The sequence below is a fragment of the Oncorhynchus gorbuscha genome, unplaced genomic scaffold (assembly GCF_021184085.1).
Source record: "Oncorhynchus gorbuscha isolate QuinsamMale2020 ecotype Even-year unplaced genomic scaffold, OgorEven_v1.0 Un_scaffold_536, whole genome shotgun sequence".
In the NCBI taxonomy this organism is placed as follows: domain Eukaryota; kingdom Metazoa; phylum Chordata; class Actinopteri; order Salmoniformes; family Salmonidae; genus Oncorhynchus; species Oncorhynchus gorbuscha.
Window position 1 is genome coordinate 264,730 of NW_025745360.1, and position 27,885 is coordinate 292,614.

The window sequence follows — 27,885 nt, forward strand, 5'->3', positions numbered from 1 at the left end:
TTTAGTTCTGCCAGAGGTTCCTCTTCACAAGGCTAGTCATCAACATAGATTGAACACCTCACTCAGAACTCCATAATTGTATTACTTTGAATATATCAAACTGTAGTAAAAACAAACAGATGGGATGAAACATGAAAATACACGTACCTCCTTCCTCCTTTCTTAGTGCCATCTTCCACCATGTTGGAGATCTAGCTGGGGATGGCTGTCAGGTTTAGGTCATTCCACCTTGGTCAACTCTTCTGTCATACAATAAATACATGTGTCCTATGTAGCAAAGGGGGGGGGGGGAGTTAATATGATTTGTATACCATGTGTCAATTTCATGCTGTTAACCTGCCCCTTTATGTGTGTGTGAACCATAGAGATAGATAGAGCACTCTAGTGACCCAAAACCTCAATTTTAGCATGGGCAGCGCCATTGAGGACTTTCATCATTTTGAAGTTGTCAACTAGGTGTAATTTCCAATGGGTTAACTAAGGAAGAATCATATAATTCCATCACAGGTCAGCAGGAGGGACCAGCACCATTCCATCACTGCAGCTGGCAGTAATGCACCAAGCTTGACTTTATACCTGTTCAAACAACAACCTCCAGGGGGCAGTAATGCACCCTTTCGGTTTGTTAACCAACTCGTAGAAGTAACAGAAGAGGATCATTGAATACTTCAGTATGGAGATGGCTTCAATGACGCAGCCCATGTTCTCACAGACGCCAGAATGGGACAGATACAAGGTCGCATCCTCTAGCTGTCTCTATGGTGTGAGCCCCAACTCAAGTTCAGTTGTTTCTGAGTGGACACACCTGTGTTATATCCCTTTGTAACGAGGGATGTACCTGTCACAGGTGTGACCAATTTGCATGTTTAACAAATGAAGTCTTTCTATTGGATAATTGTTGGATCATGTGATTCAAACTGTATTTAAACCCCTGTGGTTTTGTTTTTCAGGTAGCGGCCCACTGGAGGTCATGCAGTCCAGAGGCATGGTGGAACCTTGGGGTCGCTGGGCTGGGCTGGGCTGGGCTGGGCTGGGCTGGGCTGGGCTGGGCTGGGCTGGGCTGGGCTGGGCTGGGCTGGGCTGGGCTGGGCTGGGCTGGGCTGGGCTGGGCTGGGCTGGGCTGGGCTGGGCTGGGCTGGGCTGGGCTGGGCTGGGCTGGGCTGGGCTCTCTGCTAACCATGTGACCAATACCATTTGTTAACCATGTGACCAATACCATCTGCTAACCATGTGTATGTGACCAATACCATCTGCTAACCATGTGTATGTGAACAATAACATCTGCTAACCATGTGACCAATAACATCTGCTAACCATGTGACCAATAACATCTGCTAACCATGTGACCAATACCATCTGCTAACCATGTGTATGTGACCAATACCATCTGCTAACCATGTGACCAATACCATCTGCTAACCATGTGACCAATACCATCTGCTAACCATGTGTATGTGACCAATACCATCTGCTAACCATGTGTATGTGACCAATAACATCTGTTAACCATGTGACCAATAGTATGTGACAATACCATCTGCTAACCATGTGTATGTGACCAATACCATCTGCTAACCATGTGACCAATACCATCTGCTAACCATGTGACCAATACCATCTGCTAACCATGTGTATGTGACCAATAACATCTGCTAACCATGTGACCAATAACATCTGCTAACCATGTGACCAATACCATCTGCTAACCATGTGACCAATAGCATCTGCTAACCATGTGACCAATAACATCTGATAACCATGTGTATGTGACCAATACCATCTGATAACCATGTGTATGTGACCAATACCATCTGCTAACCATGTGTATGTGACCAATACCATCTGTTAACCATGTGTATGTGACCAATACCATCTGCTAACCATGTGACCAATAACATCTGCTAACCATGTGACCAATAACATCTGCTAACCATGTGACCAATAACATCTGCTAACCATGTGACCAATAACATCTGCTAACTATGTGTATGTGACCAATAACATTTTATTTTATTCATTTCAATTGACTGATTCCCTTAACTTATGTAACTCATTATAGCCTTTGAAGTTGTTGCACTAATTTTGTTCACTGTTTAGATCCAGAACCAGTCAGAAGGTTCAGAACACCGACTCATTCCAGGGTTTTTATTTGTATAATTGTCTACATTGTAGAATAATAGTGAAGACATCAAAACTATGAAATAACACATATGGAATCATGTAGTAACCAAAAAATGTATATTTTAGATTCTTCAAAGTAGCCACCCTTTGATTTGATGACGGCTTTGCAGACACTTGGCATTCTCTCAACCAGCTTCATGAGGTAGTCACCTGGAATGTATTTCAATTAACAGGTGTCTTCAGTAGTTGAACATTTTATTACTCCAACCTTGTGAAAGTGACAATCTGACACGTTTTCGTCTAGAACAACTTTATATCGAAGGAGTAGCTCTGGTGTGACGGTCTGCACAATCGCAGTTCGGCGCGACACGACCTTTTGACCCGAAGACGTGTTTCTATGCATGAGCTGAGCTAGCCGAAGTCGCCATGACAAGTGGGACTGAGGATTTCTATTGGAGAAGCAGTGTCTGCCTGTCTTCATACTGTTCTGTCTATGTTTTATAGAGGAAGAGGAGCCAGTACCCAATTCCTCCAAAATGTGCCGTTACAGCGCTCCCAGGTCAAGCTGTGTGTCTGTGTGTAAGTGAATGAACTCCTTAGTCATGCTGTTATGTCTCCACTAGGTGTCTCAGTAAGTATAACATGACATTGATGTTCACACTGCGCTGTCATTGTAATTCCCGCATTTATTAAGATATCTAAAGCTATATTGCAAATCATGACATGATCACGCTATAGATAAGATATAAATGTATTTCATTGACCTTTAACAATGCGGTTGCCAATGGTTATAATACACTCATGAAATGTTTATAGTGTGATGAATGCGTTATGGATAAGTCATAGTAAATGGTTTCTTCTGTCAATTTCAGTGGTTCAATCTGCTGTCCTGTTGTAACTTGTGCTCCCAGTGTTGTCCATCTTAAACCCTATGGAGGTAAGTGATATACTGTGAGCCCTCCAATGATTCTATTAACAATTGTATCTGGAGGCGAAAGAGAAACACACACCTGTTTAAGGGAGGTACTGGGCTAGCGGAGTAGAACACCTGGTTAGGGGAGGTACTGGGCTAGCGGAGTAGAACACCTGGTTAGGGGAGGTGCTGGCTAGCGGAGTAGAACACCTGGTTAGGGGGAGGTACTGGGCTAGCGGAGTAGAACACCTGGTTAGGGGAGGTGCTGGGCTAGCGGAGTAGAACACCTGGTTAGGGGGAGGTGCTGGGCTAGTGGAGTAGAACACCTGGTTAGGGGAGGTACTGGGCTAGCGGAGTAGAACACCTGGTTAGGGGAGGTACTGGGCTAGCGGAGTAGAACACCTGGTTAGGGGGAGGTACTGGGCTAGCGGAGTAGAACACCTGGTTAGGGGGAGGTACTGGGCTAGCGGAGTAGAACACCTGGTTAGGGGAGGTACTGGCTAGCGGAGTAGAACACCTGGTTAGAGGAGGTACTGGCTACCAGAGTAGAACACCTGGTTAGAGGAGGTACTGGCTAGCAGAGTAGAACACCTGGTTAGAGGAGGTACTGGCTAGCAGAGTAGAACACCTGGTTAGAGGAGGTACTGGCAAGCAGAGTAGAACACCTGGTTAGGGGAGGTACTGGCTAGCAGAGTAGAACACCTGGTTAGGGGAGGTACTGGCTAGCAGAGTAGAACACCTGGTTAGGGGAGGTGCTGGCTAGCAGAGTAGAACACCTGGTTAGAGGAGGTACTGGCTAGCAGAGTAGAACACCTGGTTAGGGGAGGTACTGGCTAGCAGAGTAGAACACCTGGTTAGGGGACGTACTGGCTAGCAGAGTAGAACACCTGGTGTGACCCACTCCAATTTGCTTACCGCCCAAATAGGTCCACAGACGATGCAATCTCAACCACACTGCACACTGCCCTAACCCACCTGGACAAGAGGAATACCTATGTGAGAATGCTGTTCATCGACTACAGCTCGGCATTCAACACCATAGTACCCTCCAAGCTCGTCATCAAGCTCGAGACCCTGGGTCTCGACCCCGCCCTGTGCAACTGGGTACTGGACTTCCTGACGGGCCGCCCCCAGGTGGTGAGGGTAGGCAACAACATCTCCTCCCCGCTGATCCTCAACACGGGGGCCCCACAAGGGTGCGTTCTGAGCCCTCTCCTGTACTCCCTGTTCACCCACGACTGCGTGGCCACGCACGCCTCCAACTCAATCATCAAGTTTGCGGACGACACAACAGTGGTAGGCTTGATTACCAACAACGACGAGACGGCCTACAGGGAGGAGGTGGGGGCCCTCGGAGTGTGGTGTCAGGAAAATAACCTCACACTCAACGTCAACAAAACTAAGGAGATGATTGTGGACTTCAGGAAACAGCAGAGGGAACACCCCCCTATCCACATCGATGGAACAGTAGTGGAGAGGGTAGCTAGTTTTAAGTTCCTCGGCATACACATCACAGACAAACTGAATTGGTCCACTCACACTGACAGCGTCGTGAAGAAGGCGCAGCAGCGCCTATTCAACCTCAGGAGGCTGAAGAAATTTGGCTTGTCACCAAAAGCACTCACAAACTTCTACAGATGCACAATCGAGAGCATCCTGGCGGGCTGTATCACCGCCTGGTACGGCAACTGCTCCGCCCTCAACCGTAAGGCTCTCCAGAGGGTAGTGAGGACTGCACAACGCATCACCGGGGCAAACTACCTGCCCTCCAGGACACCTACACCACCCGTTGTTACAGGAAGGCCATAAAGATCATCAAGGACATCAACCACCCGAACCACTGCCTGTTCACCCCGCTATCATCCAGAAGGCGAGGTCAGTACAGGTGCATCAAAGCTGGGACCGAGAGACTGAAAAACAGCTTCTATCTCAAGGCCATCAGACTGTTAAACAGCCACCACTAACACTGAGTGGCTGCTGCCAACACACTGTCATTGACACTGACCCAACTCCAGCCATTTTAATAATGGGAATTGATGGGAAATTATGTAAATATATCACTAGCCACTTTAAACAATGCTACCTTATATAATGTTACTTACCCTACATTATTCATCTCATATGCATATGTATATACTGTACTCTACATCATCGACTGCATCCTTATGTAACACATGTATCACTAGCCACTTTAACTATGCCACTTTGTTTACTTTGTCTACACACTCATCTCATATGTATATACTGTACTCGATACCATCTACTGTATGCTGCTCTGTACCATCACTCATTCATATATCCTTATGTACATGTTCCTTATCCCCTTACACTGTGTATAAGACAGTAGTTTTGGAATTGTTAGTTAGATTACTTGTTGGTTATCACTGCATTGTCGGAACTAGAAGCACAAGCATTTCGCTACACTCGCATTAACATCTGCTAACCATGTGTATGTGACAAATAAAATTTGATTTGATTTGATTTGGTTAGGGGAGTTACTGGCTAGCGGAGTAGAACACCTGGTTAGGGGAGGTACTGGCTAGCAGAGTAGAACACCTGGTTAGAGGAGGTACTGGCTAGCAGAGTAGAACACTTGGTTAGGGGAGGTACTGGCTAGCAGAGTAGAACACCTGGTTAGGGGAGGTACTGGCTAGCAGAGTAGAACACCTGGTTAGGGGAGGTACTGGCTAGCAGAGTAGAACACCTGGTTAGGGGAGGTACTGGCTAGCAGAGTAGAACACCTGGTTAGGGGAGGTACTGGCTAGCAGAGTAGAACACCTGGTTAGGGGAGGTACTGGCTAGCAGAGTAGAACACCTGGTTAGGGGAGGTACTGGCTAGCAGAGTAGAACACCTGGTTAGAGCAGAGTAGAACACCTGGTTAGGGGAGGTACTGGCTAGCAGAGTAGAACACCTGGTTAGGGGAGGTACTGGCTAGCAGAGTAGAACACCTGGTTAGGGGAGGTACTGGCTAGCAGAGTAGAACACCTGGTTAGGGGGTACTGGCTAGCAGGTACTGGCTAGCAGAGTAGAACACCTGGTTAGGGGAGGTACTGGCTAGCAGAGTAGAACACCTGGTTAGGGGAGGTACTGGCTAGCAGAGTAGAACACCTGGTTAGGGAGGTACTGGCTAGCAGAGTTAGGGAGGTACTGGCTAGAGTAGAACACCTGGTTAGGGGAGGTACTGGCTAGCAGAGTAGAACACCTGGTTAGGGGAGGTACTGGCTAGCAGAGTAGAACACCTGGTTAGGGGAGGTACTGGCTAGCAGAGTAGAACACCTGGTTAGGGGAGGTACTGGCTAGCAGAGTAGAACACCTGGTTAGGGAGGTACTGGCTAGCAGAGTAGAACACCTGGTTAGGGGAGGTACTGGCTAGCAGAGTAGAACACCTGGTTAGGGGAGGTACTGGCTAGCAGAGTAGAACACCTGGTTAGGGGAGGTACTGGCTAGCAGAGTAGAACACCTGGTTAGGGGAGGTACTGGCTAGCAGAGTAGAACACCTGGTTAGGGAGGTACTGGCTAGCAGAGTAGAACACCTGGTTAGGGGAGGTACTGGCTAGCAGAGTAGAACACCTGGTTAGGGGAGGTACTGGCTAGCAGAGTAGAACACCTGGTTAGGGGAGGTACTGGCTAGCAGAGTAGAACACCTGGTTAGGGGAGGTACTGGCTAGCAGAGTAGGCTACCTGGTTAGGGAGGTACTGGCTAGCAGAGTAGAACACCTGGTTAGGGGAGGTACTGGCTAGCAGAGTAGAACACCTGGTTAGGGGAGGTACTGGCTAGCAGAGTAGAACACCTGTTATAAACCCCTACAACAACAGAAAAGTTGTTAATTATAATCTACATGTCCTGTTGCTCCAGTATTCTTTTCCTGTTGTGAGAAGCTGGGTCAAATGAACCTGTTACAGTTTGCTCTGGGATAAGGGGCAAAGCTGATTATTAAGTGCAGTGTAGTGGCTGTGTTTAGACTTTTCACCATCACATCAGCTCTGAGATGTGATTGGTCAAACAAACAATTAGTGGGAAAAAGATCAGAATTGTGCTGCCTGTCTAAACACAGCCAACTAGTCTCTATTACCATAAACCTGTTTAACTTGTTCTGGGTTTCTGCTGCTTCAGTGTAGTGCACACATTCACCACAGACAGACCCAACCCATTGCATCCATTTCTTAGTCCAGTCCATCACCATGTCCACGTTAGACAGATAACTGCTGCTCTCAGTCTTTGTTTAAAAAAGCCTTTGGACTTAAAAACCGGTGTAGCAAAGTGTCTGCCTCGGATCAGAGAAAAACAACATTCTCCCAAAGGACGTAACGTGAAGAAACTGGTCTTCAGGGTGTTAATGTTCTTCACCAAGGTATACAGTGCCTTTGGAAAGTGTTCAGACACCTTGACTTTTCCCACATTTTGGTAGGTTAAAGCCTTATTCTATAATTGATTAGTTCTTTCCCCTCATCAATCTACACAAAATATCCCATAATGACAAGGCAAAAACAGGATTAATTTTTTAAATGAAAAATAAAAACTGAAATATGACATAACTATTCAGACCCTTTACTCAGTACTTTGTTGAAGCACCTTTGGCAGCGATTACAGCCTTGAGTCTTGGGTAAGACGCAAGAAGCTTGGCACACCTGTATTTGGGGAGTTTCTCCCATTCTTCTCTGCAGATCCTCTCACGCTCTGTCAGGTTGGATGGGGAGAGTTGCTGCACAGATATTTTCAGATCTCTCCAGAAATGTTGTATATCCTTTCCCCATCCCCTCGTCACGTTCTTTGTTTTTGGTTTGTTAGTTAGTTAGTGTATGAACAAACAACGAGGAAGTGATTGGTACATCAGTCAGTCTGTTACTGTATGAGATCAGCAGGGAGGACCAGGTTTGTGTAGGTCTGTCCATGCGTTGACCTGGTGAGTGATACTGTGTGTGGTGGTGGCTATCAGCCGTGAGTAGGTGCAGCGGTCATAAGCCACAGGGGACACATGGAAGAGGTTTCCACTGGGGGGGTCAGTAGGCCGGATGCCCAGGTGTCTCATACACAGTCCCAGATACACATCCTCTATGTAGACGGCTTTAACATGCCTGGACGCCTCCACCAGCTTCCTGGGGAGGTCCAAGGTGAAGACATAGCCCAGGCCCAGAGCATAAGGTGGATATACCGGTTCAGAAAACACCTCCTTTGGAAGGTACCATTTGGAGTTAGGGTCTCTTAGAACGGCGGCCCATTGGGCCACTAGTCCACTCTGGTACTTCTGCGTTGGAGCGTGAAGCAGCATGTTGACCAAGGTGTTCACGTTGAGGAACATGTCTGAGTCGATCTTCATGGCGTAGGAGGCGTTGGGGCAGCGAGAGCTCAGCCACTCCATCATCACCATGGTCTTGATGGTCAGGTTTTTGTAGCTGTCTATGAAGTCGCTCTGCAGCAGATCCTGGTGCTCTTTGCTCTCCTGCAGCACCTTCTCCTGGACCTGCTCTGTCTCCTCTCCACTGGACAGTCCCAGCAGGAAGAACAGATGGACCTCTTTGCCCAGTACCTGCCTCTCACTGCCCCAAGTCCTGCGGACGGCCTCACGGGCCTCCCTGTTATAGGGCGCCACTGGCACCATCAGAACCAGGAAGGGGTTCTGCTCCCGGCATTTCTCTGGCTCATCCAGGATGAAGATGTACTCTGATGGGTATTCTACATGGTACGGTCCTGGGGACACATACGGAGGAGGAGTGGCCAGAACGGCCTTGACCTCTGTGATCAGATTAGTGATGATGGTCAGTGCAGAGGTGATGGAACTAGTTTCATGATGTGTTGTGTTGAGTTCGATGGCCTGTTGAGTAGAGTGGATACGTGAAGTCTGACGATCTGTTGAATTGGCAGACGCAGTTTCATGAACGTCTATGGTAAAACCAGTGGAGTTGAGAGAAACTGCTTCGCTACTGGAGTTGGTAGAACCAGATCTGCTGACTGAACCGCCACGCAATTCCGCCCACCATTCTGACGCCCTGTCTAGTGAAGGGACCCACTCTACTGACTGATCGCCGAAGTAGAAGAAGACCGTTGCTATGAGGAGCAGGACGAAGAAACACCAACGGAAATGGGACCAGCCACAGTATCTCCTGCCTTCAGCCATCTCTTTACTGGGAGGAGAGGAGGGGAGGGGAGGGGAGAGGAGGAGGGGAGAGGAGAGGAGGGGAGGGAGGGGAGGAGGAGGGGAGGGGGAGGGAGGGGAGGGGAGGGAGGGGAGGGAGGAGAGGAGAGGAGGGGAGAGGAGAGGAGAGGAGAGGAGGGAGAGGGGAGAGGAGGGGAGGAGGGGAGGGGAGGGAGGGAGGGGAGAGGAGGGAGGGGAGAGGAGAGGAGGAGGAGAGGAGGGGAGAGGAGAGGAGAGGAGAGGAGGAGAGGAGGAGGGGAGGAGAGGAGAGGGGGGAGAGGAGAGGAGGGAGGGAGAGAGGAGAGGAGAGGAGGAGAGGAGAGGAGAGGAGGGGAGAGGAGAGGAGGGGGAGAGGGGAGGAGAGGAGGGGAGGGAGAGGGAGAGGAGGGGAGACAGGGGAGAGGGAGAAGGAGGGAGAGGAGGGGGAGACAGGAGAGGGGAGAGGAGGGGAGAAGGGAGGGGAGAGGAGAGGAGGAGAGGAGAGGAGGGAGGAGAGGAGGGAGGGAGGAGGGAGAGGGGAGGAGAGGGGGAGGGGAGGGGAGGGGGAGGGAGGGGAGAGGGAGGGGAGAGGGGAGAGATTTTGTTATTTGTCAGTTAAGTTTCCAACAGGTTTAAGAGGTTCAGTGAAATGGTGTGCTTTGCTGCCTCAACATAGCAGGGCAGTATATGATTGGAGGGCAGGGAGGGGTTAGAGGGAGGGGCTGGGGAGGGTAGCCTAGTGGTTAGAGTGGAGGGGAGGAGGGTAGCCTAGTGGTTAGAGTGGAGGGGGCAGGGTAGCCTTGGTTAGAGTGGAGGGGCTGGGTAGCCTAGTGGTTAGAGTGGAGGGGAGGCAGGGTAGCCTAGTGGTTAGAGTGTAGGCAGGGTAGCCTAGTGGTTAGAGTGGAGGGGCTGTGGTTAGAGTGGAGGGGCGGCAGGGTAGCCTAGTGGTTAGAGTGGAGGGGCAGGGTAGCCTAGTGGTTAGAGTGTAGAGGCGGCGGGGTAGCCTAGTGGTTAGAGTGGAGGGGCGGTCAGGGTAGCCTAGTGGTTAGAGTGGAGGGCCAACAGGCAGGGTAGACTAGTGGTTAGAGTGGAGGGGCATAGCAGGGCAATAGCCTAGTGGTTAGAGTGGAGGCGGCAGGGTAGCCTAGTGGTTAGAGTGGAGGGGCGGCAGGGTAACCTAGTGGTTAGAGTGGAGGGGTAGCAGGGTAGCCTAGTGGTTAGAGTGGAGGGGCGGCAGGGTAACCTAGTGGTTAGAGTGGAGGGGCGGCAGGGTAGCCTAGTGGTTAGAGTGTAGAGGCGGCAGGGTAGCCTAGTGGTTAGAGTGGAGGGGCGGCAGGGTAGCCTAGTGGTTAGAGTGGAGGGGCGGCAGGGTAGCCTAGTGGTTAGAGTGGAGGGGCGGCAGGGTAGCCTAGTGGTTAGAGTGTAGAGGCGGCAGGGTAGCCTAGTGGTTAGAGTGGAGGGGCGGCAGGGTAGCCTAGTGGTTAGAGTGGAGGGGCGGCAGGGTAGCCTAGTGGTTAGAGTGGAGGGGCGGCAGGGTAGCCTAGTGGTTAGAGTGTAGAGGCGGCAGGGTAGCCTAGTGGTTAGAGTGGAGGGGTGGCAGGGTAACCTAGTGGTTAGAGTGGAGGGGCGGCAGGGTAGCCTAGTGGTTAGAGTGGAGGGGCGGCAGGGTAACCTAGTGGTTAGAGTGGAGGGGTAGCAGGGTAGCCTAGTGGTTAGAGTGTAGAGGTGGCAGGGTAACCTAGTGGTTAGAGTGGAGGGGCGGCAGGGTAGCCTAGTGGTTAGAGTGTAGAGGCGGCAGGGTAGCCTAGTGGTTAGAGTGGAGGGGCGGCAGGGTAGCCTAGTGGTTAGAGTGGAGGGGCGGCAGGGTAGCCTAGTGGTTAGAGGGAGGGGCGGCAGGGTAGCCTAGTGGTTAGAGTGGAGGGGCGGCAGGGTAGCCTAGTGGTTAGAGTGGAGGGGCGGCAGGGTAGCCTAGTGGTTAGAGTGGAGGGGCGGCAGGGTAGCCTAGTGGTTAGAGTGGAGGGACGGCAGGGTAGCCTAGTGGTTAGAGTGGAGGGGCGGCAGGGTAGCCTAGTGGTTAGAGTGGAGGGGCGGCAGGGTAACCTAGTGGTTAGAGCGGTGGACTAGTAACTGAAAAGTTGCAAGTTCAAATCCCTGAGCTGACAAGGTACAAATCTGTCGTATGCATTATATTAGTGGCATATCTACATATTCATACAGTATATGCATTATAATAGTGGCATATCTACATAGTATATACATTATATTAGTGACATATCTACATATTCATACAGTATATGCATTATAATAGTGGCATATCTACATAGTGTATATATTATATTAGTGACATATCTACATATTCATACAGTATATGCATTATAATAGTGGCATATCTACATAGTGTCATACAGTATATGCATTATATTAGTGGCATATCTACATATTCATAACTATGTGACGACCCTCCCACTCTGTCTGCCGTATTCTCTCTTTGTTCTTGTTTCCTTATTAGGATGCCGGTGGGCGGAGTTGGGAGGGTCGTCAGCTACATGGGAAACACCTGGGCCCGGTGTGTCCCAGGATAAATACACCACTTCCCCATTCATTCATGGAGGGCCAGGTGTGTCCCAGGATAAATCTTCCCCATTCATGGAGGAGACATGCAGACACACCTGGGCCCGGTGTCCTGACCATAGAAAGGTTGTTCTAGTCTATATTTTCTATGGTAGAGTAGGTCAGGGCGTGACTGGGGGGTTGTTCTAGTTTATATTTTCTATGGTAGAGTAGGTCAGGGCGTGACTGGGGGATTGTTCTAGTTGATATTTTCTATGGTAGAGTAGGTCACGTCCTGACCGTAGAAAGGTTGTTCTAGTTTATATTTTCTATGGTAGAGTAGGTCACGTCCTGATCATAGAAAGGTTGTTCTAGTTTATATTTTCTATGGTAGAGTAGGTCAGGGCGTGACTGGGGGGGTTGTTCTAGTTTATATTTTCTATGGTAGAGTAGGTCACGTCCTGACCGTAGAAAGGTTGTTCTAGTTTATATTTTCTATGGTAGAGTAGGTCACGTCCTGATCATAGAAAGGTTGTTCTAGTTTATATTTTCTATGGTAGAGTAGGTCAGGCCGTGACTGGGGGTTGTTCTAGTTTATATTTTCTATGGTAGAGTAGGTCAGGTCCTGACCGTAGAAAGGTTGTTCTAGTTTATATTTTCTATGGTAGAGTAGGTCACGTCCTGATCATAGAAAGGTTGTTCTAGTTTATATTTTCTATGGTAGAGTAGGTCAGGCGTGACTGGGGGTTGTTCTAGTTTATATTTTCTATGGTAGAGTAGGTCACGTCCTGACCGTAGAAAGGTTGTTCTAGTTTATATTTTCTATGGTAGAGTAGGTCACGTCCTGATCATAGAAAGGTTGTTCTAGTTTATATTTTCTATGGTAGAGTAGGTCAGGCCATGACTGGGGGGTTGTTCTAGTTTATATTTTCTATGGTAGAGTAGGTCAGGGCGTGACTGGGGGGTTGTTCTAGTTTATATTTTCTATGGTAGAGTAGGTCACGTCCTGATCATAGAAAGGTTGTTCTAGTTTATATTTTCTATGGTAGAGTAGGTCAGGCCATGACTGGGGGGTTGTTCTAGTTTATATTTTCTATGGTAGAGTAGGTCAGGGCGTGACTGGGGGGTTGTTCTAGTTTATATTTTCTATGGTAGAGTAGGTCACGTCCTGATCATAGAAAGGTTGTTCTAGTTTATATTTTCTATGGTAGAGTAGGTCAGGCCATGACTGGGGGGTTGTTCTAGTTTATATTTTCTATGGTAGAGTAGGTCAGGGCGTGACTGGGGGGTTGTTCTAGTTTATATTTTCTATGGTAGAGTAGGTCAGGGCGTGACTGGAGGGTTGTTCTAGTTTATATTTTCTATGTGGGGTTCTAGGTTTGATTTCCTATGTTGGTGATTTGTATGATTCCCAATTAGAGGCAGCTGGTTATCATTGTCTCTAATTGGGGATCATATTTCCAGCTGTTTTTTTATTTTTATCTCACCTTTATTTAACCAGGTAGGCTAGTTGAGAACACCTTTATTTAACCAGGTAGGCTAGTTGAGAACACCTTCATTTAACCAGGTAGGCTAGTGGAGAACACCTTTATTTAACCAGGTAGGCTAGTTGAGAACACCTTTATTTAACCAGGTAGGTTAGTTGAGAACACATTTATTTAACCAGGTAGGCTAGTTGAGAACACCTTTATTTAACCAGGTAGGCTAGTGGAGAACACCTTTATTTAACCAGGTAGGCTAGTTGAGAACACCTTTATTTAACCAGGTAGGTTAGTTGAGAACACCTTTATTTAACCAGGTAGGCTAGTTGAGAACACCTTTATTTAACCAGGTAGGCTAGTTGAGAACACCTTTATTTAACCAGGTAGGCTAGTTGAGAACACCTTTATTTAACCAGGTAGGCTAGTTGAGAACACCTTTATTTAACCAGGTAGGCTAGTTGAGAACACCTTTATTTAACCAGGTAGGCTAGTTGAGAACACCTTTATTTAACCAGGTAGGCTAGTTGAGAACACCTTTATTTAACCAGGTAGGCTAGTTGAGAACACCTTTATTTAACCAGGTAGGCTAGTTGAGAACACCTTTATTTAACCAGGTAGGCTAGTTGAGAACACCTTTATTTAACCAGGTAGGCTTTTTGAGAACACCTTTATTTAACCAGGTAGGCTAGTTGAGAACACCTTTATTTAACCAGGTAGGCTAGTTGAGAACACCTTTATTTAACCAGGTAGGCTAGTTGAGAACACCTTTATTTAACCAGGTAGGTTAGTGGAGAACACCTTTATTTAACCAGGTAGGCTAGTGGAGAACACCATTTAACCAGGTAGGTTAGTTGAAAACACCTTTATTTAACCAGGTAGGCTAGTGGAGAACACCTTTATTTAACCAGGTAGGCTAGTGGAGAACACCTTTATTTAACCAGGTAGGCTAGTGGAGAACACCTTTATTTAACCAGGTAGGCTAGTTGAGAACACCTTTATTTAACCAGGTAGGCTAGTTGAGAACACCTTTATTTAACCAGGTAGACTAGTTGAGAACACCTTTATTTAACCAGGTAGGCTGGTTGAGAACACCTTTATTTAACCAGGTAGGAGGAAAACACCTTTATTTAACCAGGTAGGCTAGTTGAGAACACCTTTATTTAACCAGGTAGGCTAGTTGAGAACACCTTTATTTAACCAGGTAGGCTAGTGGAGAACACCTTTATTTAACCAGGTAGGCTAGTTGAGAACACCTTTATTTAACCAGGTAGGCTAGTGGAGAACACCTTTATTTAATCAGGTAGGCTAGTGGAGAACACCTTTATTTAACCAGGTAGGCTAGTTGAGAACACCTTTATTTAACCAGGTAGGCTAGTTGAGAACACCTTTATTTAACCAGGTAGGCTAGTGGAGAACACCTTTATTTAACCAGGTAGGTTAGTTGAAAACACCTTTATTTAACCAGGTAGGCTAGTTGAGAACACCTTTATTTAACCAGGTAGGCTAGTGGAGAACACCTTTATTTAACCAGGTAGGCTAGTTGAGAACACCTTTATTTAACCAGGTAGGCTAGTTGAGAACACCTTTATTTAACCAGGCAGGCTAGTTGAGAACACCTTTATTTAACCAGGTAGGCTAGTTGAGAACACCTTTATTTAACCAGGTAGGCTCACCTTTATTTAACCAGGTAGGTTAGTGGAGAACACCTTTATTTAACCAGGTAGGCTAGTGGAGAACACCTTTATTTAACCAGGTAGGTTAGTGGAAAACACCTTTATTTAACCAGGTAGGCTAGTGGAGAACACCTTTATTTAACCAGGTAGGCTAGTGGAGAACACCTTTATTTAACCAGGTAGGCTAGTGGAGAACACCTTTATTTAACCAGGTAGGCTAGTTGAGAACACCTTTATTTAACCAGGTAGGCTAGTTGAGAACACCTTTATTTAACCAGGTAGACGAGTTGAGAACACCTTTATTTAACCAGGTAGGCTAGTTGAGAACACCTTTATTTAACCAGGTAGGCTAGTTGAGAACACCTTTATTTAACCAGGTAGGCTAGTTGAGAACACCTTTATTTAACCAGGTAGGCTAGTTGAAAACACCTTTATTTAACCAGGTAGGCTAGTTGAGAACACCTTTATTTAACCAGGTAGGCTAGTTGAGAACACCTTTATTTAACCAGGTAGGCTAGTGGAGAACACCTTTATTTAACCAGGTAGGCTAGTTGAGAACACCTTTATTTAACCAGGTAGGCTAGTGGAGAACACCTTTATTTAATCAGGTAGGCTAGTGGAGAACACCTTTATTTAACCAGGTAGGCTAGTTGAGAACACCTTTATTTAACCAGGTAGGCTAGTTGAGAACACCTTTATTTAACCAGGTAGGCTAGTGGAGAACACCTTTATTTAACCAGGTAGGTTAGTTGAAAACACCTTTATTTAACCAGGTAGGCTAGTTGAGAACACCTTTATTTAACCAGGTAGGCTAGTGGAGAACACCTTTATTTAACCAGGTAGGCTAGTTGAGAACACCTTTATTTAACCAGGTAGGCTAGTTGAGAACACCTTTATTTAACCAGGTAGGCTAGTTGAAACACCTTTATTTAACCAGGTAGGATAGTTGAGAACACCTTTATTTAACCAGGTAGGCTAGTTGAGAACACCTTTATTTAACCAGGTAGGCTAGTTGAAAACACCTTTATTTAACCAGGTAGGCTAGTTGAGAACACCTTTATTTAACCAGGTAGGCTAGTTGAGAACACCTTTATTTAACCAGGTAGGCTAGTTGAGAACACCTTTATTTAACCAGGTAGGCTAGTTGAGAACACCTTTATTTAACCAGGTAGGATAGTTGAGAACATCTTTATTTAACCAGGTAGGCTAGTTGAGAACACCTTTATTTAACCAGGTAGGTTAGTTGAGAACACATTTATTTAACCAGGTAGGCTAGTTGAGAACACCTTTATTTAACCAGGTAGGCTAGTGGAGAACACCTTTATTTAACCAGGTAGGCTAGTTGAGAACACCTTTATTTAACCAGGTAGGTTAGTTGAGAACACCTTTATTTAACCAGGTAGGCTAGTTGAGAACACCTTTATTTAACCAGGTAGGCTAGTTGAGAACACCTTTATTTAACCAGGTAGGCTAGTTGAGAACACCTTTATTTAACCAGGTAGGCTAGTTGAGAACACCTTTATTTAACCAGGTAGGCTAGTTGAGAACACCTTTATTTAACCAGGTAGGCTAGTTGAGAACACCTTTATTTAACCAGGTAGGCTAGTTGAGAACACCTTTATTTAACCAGGTAGGCTAGTTGAGAACACCTTTATTTAACCAGGTAGGCTAGTTGAGAACACCTTTATTTAACCAGGTAGGCTAGTTGAGAACACCTTTATTTAACCAGGTAGGCTAGTTGAGAACACCTTTATTTAACCAGGTAGGTTAGTGGAGAACACCTTTATTTAACCAGGTAGGCTAGTGGAGAACACCTTTATTTAACCAGGTAGGTTAGTTGAAAACACCTTTATTTAACCAGGTAGGCTAGTGGAGAACACCTTTATTTAACCAGGTAGAGTGGAGAACACCTTTATTTAACCAGGTAGGCTAGTGGAGAACACCTTTATTTAACCAGGTAGGCTAGTTGAGAACACCTTTATTTAACCAGGTAGGCTAGTTGAGAACACCTTTATTTAACCAGGTAGACTAGTTGAGAACACCTTTATTTAACCAGGTAGGCTAGTTGAGAACACCTTTATTTAACCAGGTAGGCTAGTTGAGAACACCTTTATTTAACCAGGTAGGCTAGTTGAAAACACCTTTATTTAACCAGGTAGGCTAGTTGAGAACACCTTTATTTAACCAGGTAGGCTAGTTGGAGAACACCTTTATTTAACCAGGTAGGCTAGTGGAGAACACCTTTATTTAACCAGGTAGGCTAGTTGAGAACACCTTTATTTAACCAGGTAGGCTAGTGGAGAACACCTTTATTTAATCAGGTAGGCTAGTGGAGAACACCTTTATTTAACCAGGTAGGCTAGGAGAACACCTTTATTTAACCAGGTAGGCTAGTTGAGAACACCTTTATTTAACCAGGTAGGCTAGTGGAGAACACCTTTATTTAACCAGGTAGGTTAGTTGAAAACACCTTTATTTAACCAGGTAGGGTTGAGAACACCTTTATTTAACCAGGTAGGCTAGTGGAGAACACCTTTATTTAACCAGGTAGGCTAGTTGAGAACACCTTTATTTAACCAGGTAGGCTAGGAGAACACCTTTATTTAACCAGGTAGGCTAGTTGAGAACACCTTTATTTAACCAGGTAGGATAGTTGAGAACACCTTTATTTAACCAGGTAGGCTAGTTGAGAACACCTTTATTTAACCAGGTAGGCTAGTTGAAAACACCTTTATTTAACCAGTTAGGCTAGTTGAGAACACCTTTATTTAACCAGGTAGGCTAGTTGAAAACACCTTTATTTAACCAGGTAGGCTAGTTGAGAACACCTTTATTTAACCAGGCAGGCTAGTTGAGAACACCTTTATTTAACCAGGTAGGCTAGTTGAGAACACCTTTATTTAACCAGGTAGGCTAGTTGAGAACACCTTTATTTAACCAGGTAGGTTAGTGGAGAACACCTTTATTTAACCAGGTAGGCTAGTGGAGAACACCTTTATTTAACCAGGTAGGTTAGTGGAAAACACCTTTATTTAACCAGGTAGGCTAGTGGAGAACACCTTTATTTAACCAGGTAGGCTAGTGGAGAACACCTTTATTTAACCAGGTAGGCTAGTGGAGAACACCTTTATTTAACCAGGTAGGCTAGTTGAGAACACCTTTATTTAACCAGGTAGGCTAGTGGAGAACACCTTTATTTAACCAGGTAGGCTAGTTGAGAACACCTTTATTTAACCAGGTAGGCTAGTTGAGAACACCTTTATTTAACCAGGTAGACGAGTTGAGAACACCTTTATTTAACCAGGTAGGCTAGTGGAGAACACCTTTATTTAATCAGGTAGGCTAGTGGAGAACACCTTTATTTAACCAGGTAGGCTAGTTGAGAACACCTTTATTTAACCAGGTAGGCTAGTTGAGAACACCTTTATTTAACCAGGTAGGCTAGTGGAGAACACCTTTATTTAACCAGGTAGGTTAGTTGAAAACACCTTTATTTAACCAGGTAGGCTAGTTGAGAACACCTTTATTTAACCAGGTAGGCTAGTGGAGAACACCTTTATTTAACCAGGTAGGCTAGTTGAGAACACCTTTATTTAACCAGGTAGGCTAGTTGAGAACACCTTTATTTAACCAGGTAGGCTAGTTGAAACACCTTTATTTAACCAGGTAGGATAGTTGAGAACACCTTTATTTAACCAGGTAGGCTAGTTGAGAACACCTTTATTTAACCAGGTAGGCTAGTTGAAAACACCTTTATTTAACCAGGTAGGCTAGTTGAGAACACCTTTATTTAACCAGGTAGGATAGTTGAGAACATCTTTATTTAACCAGGTAGGCTAGTTGAGAACACCTTTATTTTACCAGGTAGGCTAGTTGAAAACACCTTTATTTAACCAGGTAGGCTAGTTGAGAACACCTTTATTTTACCAGGTAGGCTAGTTGAGAACACCTTTATTTAACCAGGTAGGCTAGTTGAAAACACCTTTATTTAACCAGGTAGGCTAATTGAGAACACCTTTATTTAACCAGGTAGGCTAGTTGAGAACACCTTTATTTAACCAGGTAGGCTAGTTGAGAACACCTTTATTTAACCAGGTAGGCTAGTTGAGAACACCTTTATTTAACCAGGTAGGATAGTTGAGAACATCTTTATTTAACCAGGTAGGCTAGTTGAGAACACCTTTATTTAACCAGGTAGGCTAGTTGAGAACACCTTTATTTAACCAGGTAGGCTAGTTGAGAACACCTTTATTTAACCAGGTAGGCTAGTTGAGAACACCTTTATTTAACCAGGTAGGCTAGTTGAGAACACCTTTATTTAACCAGGTAGGTTAGTGGAGAGACACCTTTATTTAACCAGGTAGGCTAGTTGAGAACACCTTTATTTAACCAGGTAGGCTAGTGGAGAACACCTTTATTTTACCAGGTAGGCTAATTGAGAACACCTTTATTTTACCAGGTAGGCTAGTTGAGAACACCTTTATTTAACCAGGTAGGCTAGTTGAGAACACCTTTATTTAACCAGGTAGGCAAGTTGAAAACACCTTTATTTAACCAGGTAGGCAAGTTGAAAACACCTTTATTTAACCAGGTAGGCTAGTTGAGAACACCTTTATTTAACCAGGTAGGCAAGTTGAAAACACCTTTATTTAACCAGGTAGGCTAGTTGAGAACACCTTTATTTAACCAGGTAGGCAAGTTGAAAACACCTTTATTTAACCAGGTAGGCTAGTTGAGAACACCTTTATTTAACCAGGTAGGCTAGTTGAGAACACCTTTATTTAACCAGGTAGGCTAGTGGAGAACACCTTTATTTAACCAGGTAGGCTAGTTGAGAACACCTTTATTTAACCAGGTAGGCTAGTGGAGAACACCTTTATTTAACCAGGTAGGCTAGTGGAGAACACCTTTATTTAACCAGGTAGGCTAGTTGAGAACACCTTTATTTAACCAGGTAGGCTAGTTGAGAACACCTTTATTTAACCAGGTAGGCTAGTGGAGAACACCTTTATTTAACCAGGTAGGTTAGTTGAAAACACCTTTATTTAACCAGGTAGGCTAGTTGAGAACACCTTTATTTAACCAGGTAGGCTAGTGGAGAACACCTTTATTTAACCAGGTAGGCTAGTTGAGAACACCTTTATTTAACCAGGTAGGCTAGTTGAGAACACCTTTATTTAACCAGGTAGGCTAGTGGAGAACACCTTTATTTAACCAGGTAGGCTAGTTGAGAACACCTTTATTTAACCAGGTAGGCTAGTGGAGAACACCTTTATTTAATCAGGTAGGCTAGTGGAGAACACCTTTATTTAACCAGGTAGGCTAGTTGAGAACACCTTTATTTAACCAGGTAGGCTAGTTGAGAACACCTTTATTTAACCAGGTAGGCTAGTGGAGAACACCTTTATTTAACCAGGTAGGTTAGTTGAAAACACCTTTATTTAACCAGGTACGCTAGTTGAGAACACCTTTATTTAACCAGGTAGGCTAGTGGAGAACACCTTTATTTAACCAGGTAGGCTAGTTGAGAACACCTTTATTTAACCAGGTAGGCTAGTTGAGAACACCTTTATTTAACCAGGTAGGCTAGTTGAGAACACCTTTATTTAACCAGGTAGGTTAGTGGAGAACACCTTTATTTAACCAGGTAGGCTAGTTGAGAACACCTTTATTTAACCAGGTAGGCTAGTGGAGAACACCTTTATTTTACCAGGTAGGCTAATTGAGAACACCTTTATTTTACCAGGTAGGCTAGTTGAGAACACCTTTATTTAACCAGGTAGGCTAGTTGAGAACACCTTTATTTAACCAGGTAGGCAAGTTGAAAACACCTTTATTTAACCAGGTAGGCAAGTTGAAAACACCTTTATTTAACCAGGTAGGCTAGTTGAGAACACCTTTATTTAACCAGGTAGGCAAGTTGAAAACACCTTTATTTAACCAGGTAGGCTAGTTGAGAACACCTTTATTTAACCAGGTAGGCAAGTTGAAAACACCTTTATTTAACCAGGTAGGCTAGTTGAGAACACCTTTATTTAACCAGGTAGGCTAGTTGAGAACACCTTTATTTAACCAGGTAGGCTAGTGGAGAACACCTTTATTTAACCAGGTAGGCTAGTTGAGAACACCTTTATTTAACCAGGTAGGCTAGTGGAGAACACCTTTATTTAACCAGGTAGGCTAGTGGAGAACACCTTTATTTAACCAGGTAGGCTAGTTGAGAACACCTTTATTTAACCAGGTAGGCTAGTTGAGAACACCTTTATTTAACCAGGTAGGCTAGTGGAGAACACCTTTATTTAACCAGGTAGGTTAGTTGAAAACACCTTTATTTAACCAGGTAGGCTAGTTGAGAACACCTTTATTTAACCAGGTAGGCTAGTGGAGAACACCTTTATTTAACCAGGTAGGCTAGTGGAGAACACCTTTATTTAACCAGGTAGGCTAGTTGAGAACACCTTTATTTAACCAGGTAGGCTAGTTGAGAACACCTTTATTTAACCAGGTAGGCTAGTGGAGAACACCTTTATTTAACCAGGTAGGTTAGTTGAAAACACCTTTATTTAACCAGGTAGGCTAGTTGAGAACACCTTTATTTAACCAGGTAGGCTAGTGGAGAACACCTTTATTTAACCAGGTAGGCTAGTTGAGAACACCTTTATTTAACCAGGTAGGTTAGTTGAGAACACATTTATTTAACCAGGTAGGCTAGTTGAGAACACCTTTATTTAACCAGGTAGGCTAGTGGAGAACACCTTTATTTAACCAGGTAGGCTAGTTGAGAACACCTTTATTTAACCAGGTAGGTTAGTTGAGAACACCTTTATTTAACCAGGTAGGCTAGTTGAGAACACCTTTATTTAACCAGGTAGGCTAGTTGAGAACACCTTTATTTAACCAGGTAGGCTAGTTGAAAACACCTTTATTTAACCAGGTAGGATAGTTGAGAACACCTTTATTTAACCAGGTAGGCTAGTTGAGAACACCTTTATTTAACCAGGTAGGCTAGTTGAAAACACCTTTATTTAACCAGTTAGGCTAGTTGAGAACACCTTTATTTAACCAGGTAGGCTAGTTGAAAACACCTTTATTTAACCAGGTAGGCTAGTTGAGAACACCTTTATTTTACCAGGTAGGCTAGTTGAGAACACCTTTATTTAACCAGGTAGGCTAGTTGAAAACACCTTTATTTAACCAGGTAGGCTAATTGAGAACACCTTTATTTAACCAGGTAGGCTAGTTGAGAACACCTTTATTTAACCAGGTAGGCTAGTTGAGAACACCTTTATTTAACCAGGTAGGCTAGTTGAGAACACCTTTATTTAACCAGGTAGGATAGTTGAGAACACCTTTATTTAACCAGGTAGGCTAGTTGAGAACACCTTTATTTAACCAGGTAGGCTAGTTGAGAACACCTTTATTTAACCAGGTAGGCTAGTTGAGAACACCTTTATTTAACCAGGTAGGCTAGTTGAGAACACCTTTATTTAACCAGGTAGGCTAGTTGAGAACACCTTTATTTAACCAGGTAGGATAGTGGAGAACATCTTTATTTAACCAGGTAGGCTAGTGGAGAACACCTTTATTTGACCAGGTAGGCTAATTGAGAACACCTTTATTTTACCAGGTAGGCTAGTTGAGAACACCTTTATTTAACCAGGTAGGCTAGTTGAGAACACCTTTATTTAACCAGGTAGGCAAGTTGAAAACACCTTTATTTAACCAGGTTGGCAAGTTGAAAACACCTTTATTTAACCAGGTAGGCTAGTTGAGAACACCTTTATTTAACCAGGTAGGCTAATTGAGAACACCTTTATTTAACCAGGTAGGCTAGTTGAGAACACCTTTATTTAACCAGGTAGGCTAGTTGAGAACACCTTTATTTAACCAGGTAGGCTAGTTGAGAACACCTTTATTTAACCAGGTAGGATAGTTGAGAACATCTTTATTTAACCAGGTAGGCTAGTTGAGAACACCTTTATTTAACCAGGTAGGCTAGTTGAGAACACCTTTATTTAACCAGGTAGGCTAGTTGAGAACACCTTTATTTAACCAGGTAGGCTAGTTGAGAACACCTTTATTTAACCAGGTAGGCTAGTTGATACCTTTATTTAACCAGGTAGGCTAGTTGAGAACACCTTTATTTAACCAGGTAGGTTAGTGGAGAACATCTTTATTTAACCAGGTAGGCTAGTGGAGAACACCTTTATTTTACCAGGTAGGCTAATTGAGAACACCTTTATTTTACCAGGTAGGCTAGTTGAGAACACCTTTATTTAACCAGGTAGGCTAGTTGAGAACACCTTTATTTAACCAGGTAGGCAAGTTGAAAACACCTTTATTTAACCAGGTTGGCAAGTTGAAAACACCTTTATTTAACCAGGTAGGCTAGTTGAGAACACCTTTATTTAACCAGGTAGGCAAGTTGAAAACACCTTTATTTAACCAGGTAGGCTAGTTGAGAACACCTTTATTTAACCAGGTAGGCAAGTTGAAAACACCTTTATTTAACCAGGTAGGCTAGTTGAGAACACCTTTATTTAACCAGGTAGGCTAGTTGAGAACACCTTTATTTAACCAGGTAGGCAAGTTGAAAACACCTTTATTTAACCAGGTAGGCAAGTTGAAAACACCTTTATTTAACCAGGTAGGCTAGTTGAGAACACCTTTATTTAACCAGGTAGGCTAGTTGAGAACACCTTTATTTAACCAGGTAGGCTAGTTGAAAACACCTTTATTTAACCAGGTAGGCTAGTTGAAAACACCTTTATTTAACCAGGTAGGCAAGTTGAAAACACCTTTATTTAACCAGGTAGGCTAGTTGAGAACACCTTTATTTAACCAGGTAGGCTAGTTGAAAACACCTTTATTTAACCAGGTAGGCTAGTTGAGAACACCTTTATTTAACCAGGTAGACGAGTTGAGAACACCTTTATTTAACCAGGTAGGCTAGTTGAGAACACCTTTATTTAACCAGGTAGGTTAGTTGAAAACACCTTTATTTAACCAGGTAGGCTAGTTGAGAACACCTTTATTTAACCAGGTAAGCTAGTTGAGAACACCTTTATTTAACCATGTAGGCTAGTTGAGAACACCTTTATTTAACCAGGTAGGCAAGTTGAAAACACCTTTATTTAACCAGGTAGGCTAGTTGAGAACACCTTTATTTAACCAGGTAGGCTAGTTGAAAACACCTTTATTTAACCAGGTAGGCTAGTTGAAAACACCTTTATTTAACCAGGTAGGCTAGTTGAGAACACCTTTATTTAACCAGGTAGACGAGTTGAGAACACCTTTATTTAACCAGGTAGGCTAGTTGAGAACACCTTTATTTAACCAGGTAGGCTAGTTGAGAACACCTTTATTTAACCAGGTAGGCTAGTTGAGAACACCTTTATTTAACCAGGTAGGCTAGTTGAGAACACCTTTATTTAACCAGGTAGGTTAGTTGAAAACACCTTTATTTAACCAGGTAGGCTAGTTGAGAACACCTTTATTTAACCAGGTAAGCTAGTTGAGAACACCTTTATTTAACCATGTAGGCTAGTTGAGAACACCTTTATTTAACCAGGTAGGCAAGTTGAAAACACCTTTATTTAACCAGGTAGGCTAGTTGAGAACACCTTTATTTAACCAGGTAGGCTAGTTGAGAACACCTTTATTTAAACAGGTAGACGAGTTGAGAACACCTTTATTTAACCAGGTAGGCTAGTTGAAAACACCTTTATTTAACCAGGTAGGCTAGTTGAGAACACCTTTATTTAACCAGGTAGGCTAGTTGAGAACACCTTTATTTAACCAGGTAGGCTAGTTGAGAACACCTTTATTTAACCAGGTAGGTTAGTTGAAAACACCTTTATTTAACCAGGTAGGGTAGTTGAGAACACCTTTATTTAACCAGGTAAGCTAGTTGAGAACACCTTTATTTAACCATGTAGGCTAGTTGAGAACACCTTTATTTAACCAGGTAGGCAAGTTGAAAACACCTTTATTTAACCAGGTAGGCTAGTTGAGAACACCTTTATTTAACCAGGTAGGCTAGTTGAAAACACCTTTATTTAACCAGGTAGGCTAGTTGAAAACACCTTTATTTAACCAGGTAGGCTAGTTGAGAACACCTTTATTTAACCAGGTAGACGAGTTGAGAACACCTTTATTTAACCAGGTAGGCTAGTTGAAAACACCTTTATTTAACCAGGTAGGCTAGTTGAGAACACCTTTATTTAACCCGGTAGGCTAGTTGAGAACACCTTTATTTAACCAGGTAGACTAGTTGAAAACAGCTTTATTTAACCAGGTAGGCTAGTTGAGAACACCTTCATTTAACCAGGTAGGCTAGTTGAGAACACCTTTATTTAACCAGGTAGGCTAGTTGAGAACAGCTCTATTTAACCAGGTGGGCTAGTTGAGAACACCTCTATTTAACTAGGTAGGCAAGTTAAGAACACCTCTATTTAACCAGGTAGGCTAGTTGAGAACAACTCTATTTAACCAGGTAGGCTAGTTGAGAACACCTCTATTTAACCAGGTAGGCTAGTTGAGAACACCTCTATTTAACCAGGTAGGCTAGTTGAGAACACCTTTATTTAACCAGGTAGGCTAGTTGAGAACATCTTTATTTAACCAGGTAGGCTAGCTGAGAACATCTTTATTTAACCAGGTAGGCTAGTTGAGAACACTTTTATTTAACCAGGTAGGCTAGTTGAGAACACTTTTATTTAACCAGGTAGGCTAGTTGAGAACACCTTTATTTAACCAGGTAGGCTAGTTGAGAACACTTTTATTTAACCAGGTAGGCTAGTTGAGAACATATTTATTTAACCAGGTAGGCTAGTTGAGAACACCTTTATTTAACCAGGTAGGGTAGTTGAGAACACCTTTATTTAACAAGGTAGGCTAGTTGAGAACATCTTTATTTAACCAGGTAGGCTAGTTGAGAACACCTTTATTTAACCAGGTAGGCTAGTTGAGAACACCTTTATTTCACCAGGTAGGCTAGTTAAGGAACACCTTTATTTAACCAGGTAGGCTAGTTGAGAACAAGTTCTCATTTGCAACTGCGACCTGGCCAAGATAAAACATAGCAGTGTGAACAGACAACACAGAGTTACACATGGAGTAAACAATTAACAAGTCAATAACACAGTAGAAAAAAGATAGTCTATATATGTTGTGTGCAACAGTAGTCAAAAGTAGTGCACTATATAGGGAATGAAGTGCCGTAGGACTCTGGTCAAAAGTAGTGCACTATATAGGGAATAGAGTGCCGTAGGACTCTGGTCAAAAGTAGTGCACTATATAGGGAATAGAGTGCCGTAGGAATCTGGTCAAAAGTAGTGCACTATATAGGGAATAGAGTGCCGTAGGACTCTGGTCAAAAGTAGTGCACTATATAGGGAATAGGGTGCCGTAGGACTCTGGTCAAAAGTAGTGCACTATATAGGGAATAGGGTGCTATAGTGCAGTCTAGGCTGGTTTATAAATGTTGGTATGTAAATGTCCATGCAGCTATATAGTGATTTCACATTGTAACATTTATCTTGTATTTATTTCTAGAACAGGGATGTATTTTAAATTCTAATGTTCACAATTCTAACATCCTTCTTCTCCTTTGATTCTTATCAAAAAACATAATAATATGTGATTTGTAGAAGTTCCTTGTAAAAGAGGATATTGGTCTCAGTGGGACTCAATTGTACAACAACGTTGCATTTTGACTCCTGGACTGATGGTTAGTTGGACGTTAAAATACCTGAGCTGAGCATTGAGAACCAAGCATCCTCCTACATGTGAACTTAAGTTACTGTGAAAACACCTGCGTTCCTTCACTATGACAGTGACGTTCTATAGAATTCCTTCACTATGACAGTGACATTCTATAGAATTCCTTCACTATGACAGTGACGTTCTATGGAATTCCTTCACTATGACAGTGACGTTCTATAGAATTCCTTCACTATGACAGTGACGTTCTATAGAATTCCTTCACTATGACAGTGACGTTCTATAGAATTCCTTCAGTATGACAGAGACGTTCTATAGAATTCCTTCAGTATGACAGTGACGTTCTATAGAATTCCTTCAGTATGACAGTGACGTTCTATAGAATTCCTTCAGTATGACAGTGACGTTCTATAGAATTCCTTCAGTATGACTGTTTTGTTACTTTGAATACGTCAAACTATAGTAAAAAAACAGATGGATATGAAACATGAAAATACACGTACCTCCTTCCTCCTTTTCTTAGTGCCATCTTCCACCATGTTGGAGATCTATCTAGCTGGAGATGGCTGCCAGGCAGGTAGGAAGGTTTCAGTAATCCCTCTTCGGTCAACTCTTGTTGTTTCATACTCATGCAGACAGGTACGAAGGTGTAAGGTCGTCCAAACCTCAGTCAATTAATGTTGTATCATACAACAACTACATGTAATGGCAGAAGGCAGCCGTGGCCAAAGGTTGCTTCTGCTCTGCCAGTATTTCCAGTTTGTTAACTCTCCTGCGACTAAATGATAAGTAAAACCGTTCCCACCTGGGGTAAAGTGAATGTGCAACTAGTTAGGATGTGGTTTAACTGGCTCCCTACTCCCTATAGAGGACAAGGCTCTCTACTCCCTATAGAGGACAAGGCACCCTACTCCCTATATAGAGGACAAGGCACCCGACACCCTTGGTCTTTTACCAAGTAGGGCAATCTTCTATAGACCACACCTACCTTGTCACAACACAAATGATTGGCTTAAACGCATTAAGAAGGAAATAAATTCCACAAATTAACGTTTAACAAGGCACACCTGTTAATTGAAATGCATTCCAGGTGACTACCTCCTGAAGCTGGTTGAGAGAATGCCAAGAGTGTGCAGAGCTGTCATCAAGGCAAAGGGTGGCTACTTTGAAGAATCTAAAATATATTTTGATTTGTTTCACACTTTTTTGGTTACTACAGAATTCAATATGTGTTATTTCATAGTTTTGATGTCTTCACTATTATTCTACAATGTAGAAAATAGTAAAAATAAAGAAAAAACCCTTGAAT

The 27,885-nt window shown here is 43.7% G+C and overlaps 2 protein-coding genes across 2 annotated transcripts in view; both read right to left on the bottom strand.

Annotated features, from left to right (window-relative positions):
- LOC124018512 (beta-1,3-galactosyltransferase 1-like) overlaps positions 1–7,792 on the bottom strand; it is an 11,473-nt gene extending 3,681 nt beyond the window's left edge. Inside the window, exons 1-2 of the mRNA XM_046333842.1 lie at positions 7,665–7,792; positions 148–267 (exon numbers count right to left, since the gene is read on the bottom strand). Coding sequence (XP_046189798.1) covers positions 148–182 — 35 coding nt within the window. The 5' untranslated portion in view covers positions 183–267; positions 7,665–7,792. The remainder of the gene's footprint in view (positions 1–147; positions 268–7,664) is intronic.
- Positions 7,793–7,880: 88 nt separating this feature from the next.
- On the bottom strand, positions 7,881–27,517 carry LOC124018511 (beta-1,3-galactosyltransferase 1-like). The gene is made up of 2 exons (XM_046333841.1): positions 27,080–27,517; positions 7,881–9,158 (listed from the first exon to the last, which is right to left on the bottom strand). Exons 1-2 carry the CDS (start codon positions 27,205–27,207, stop codon positions 7,892–7,894), a joined length of 1,395 nt encoding a protein of 464 aa, XP_046189797.1. The 5' UTR covers positions 27,208–27,517; the 3' UTR covers positions 7,881–7,891.
- Between the last annotated feature and the right edge of the window lie 368 nt (positions 27,518–27,885).

Bases quoted from the DNA above. Each gene is read 5' to 3' on its own strand.
- LOC124018511 (XM_046333841.1), bottom strand. From the start codon at position 27,207: ATGAGTATGAAACAACAAGAGTTGACCGAAGAGGGATTACTGAAACCT. The intron at 9,159-27,079 runs GTACGTGTATTT...CTCTCCTCCCAG, and splicing joins CTAAGAAAAGGAGGAAGGAG to TAAAGAGATGGCTGAAGGCA.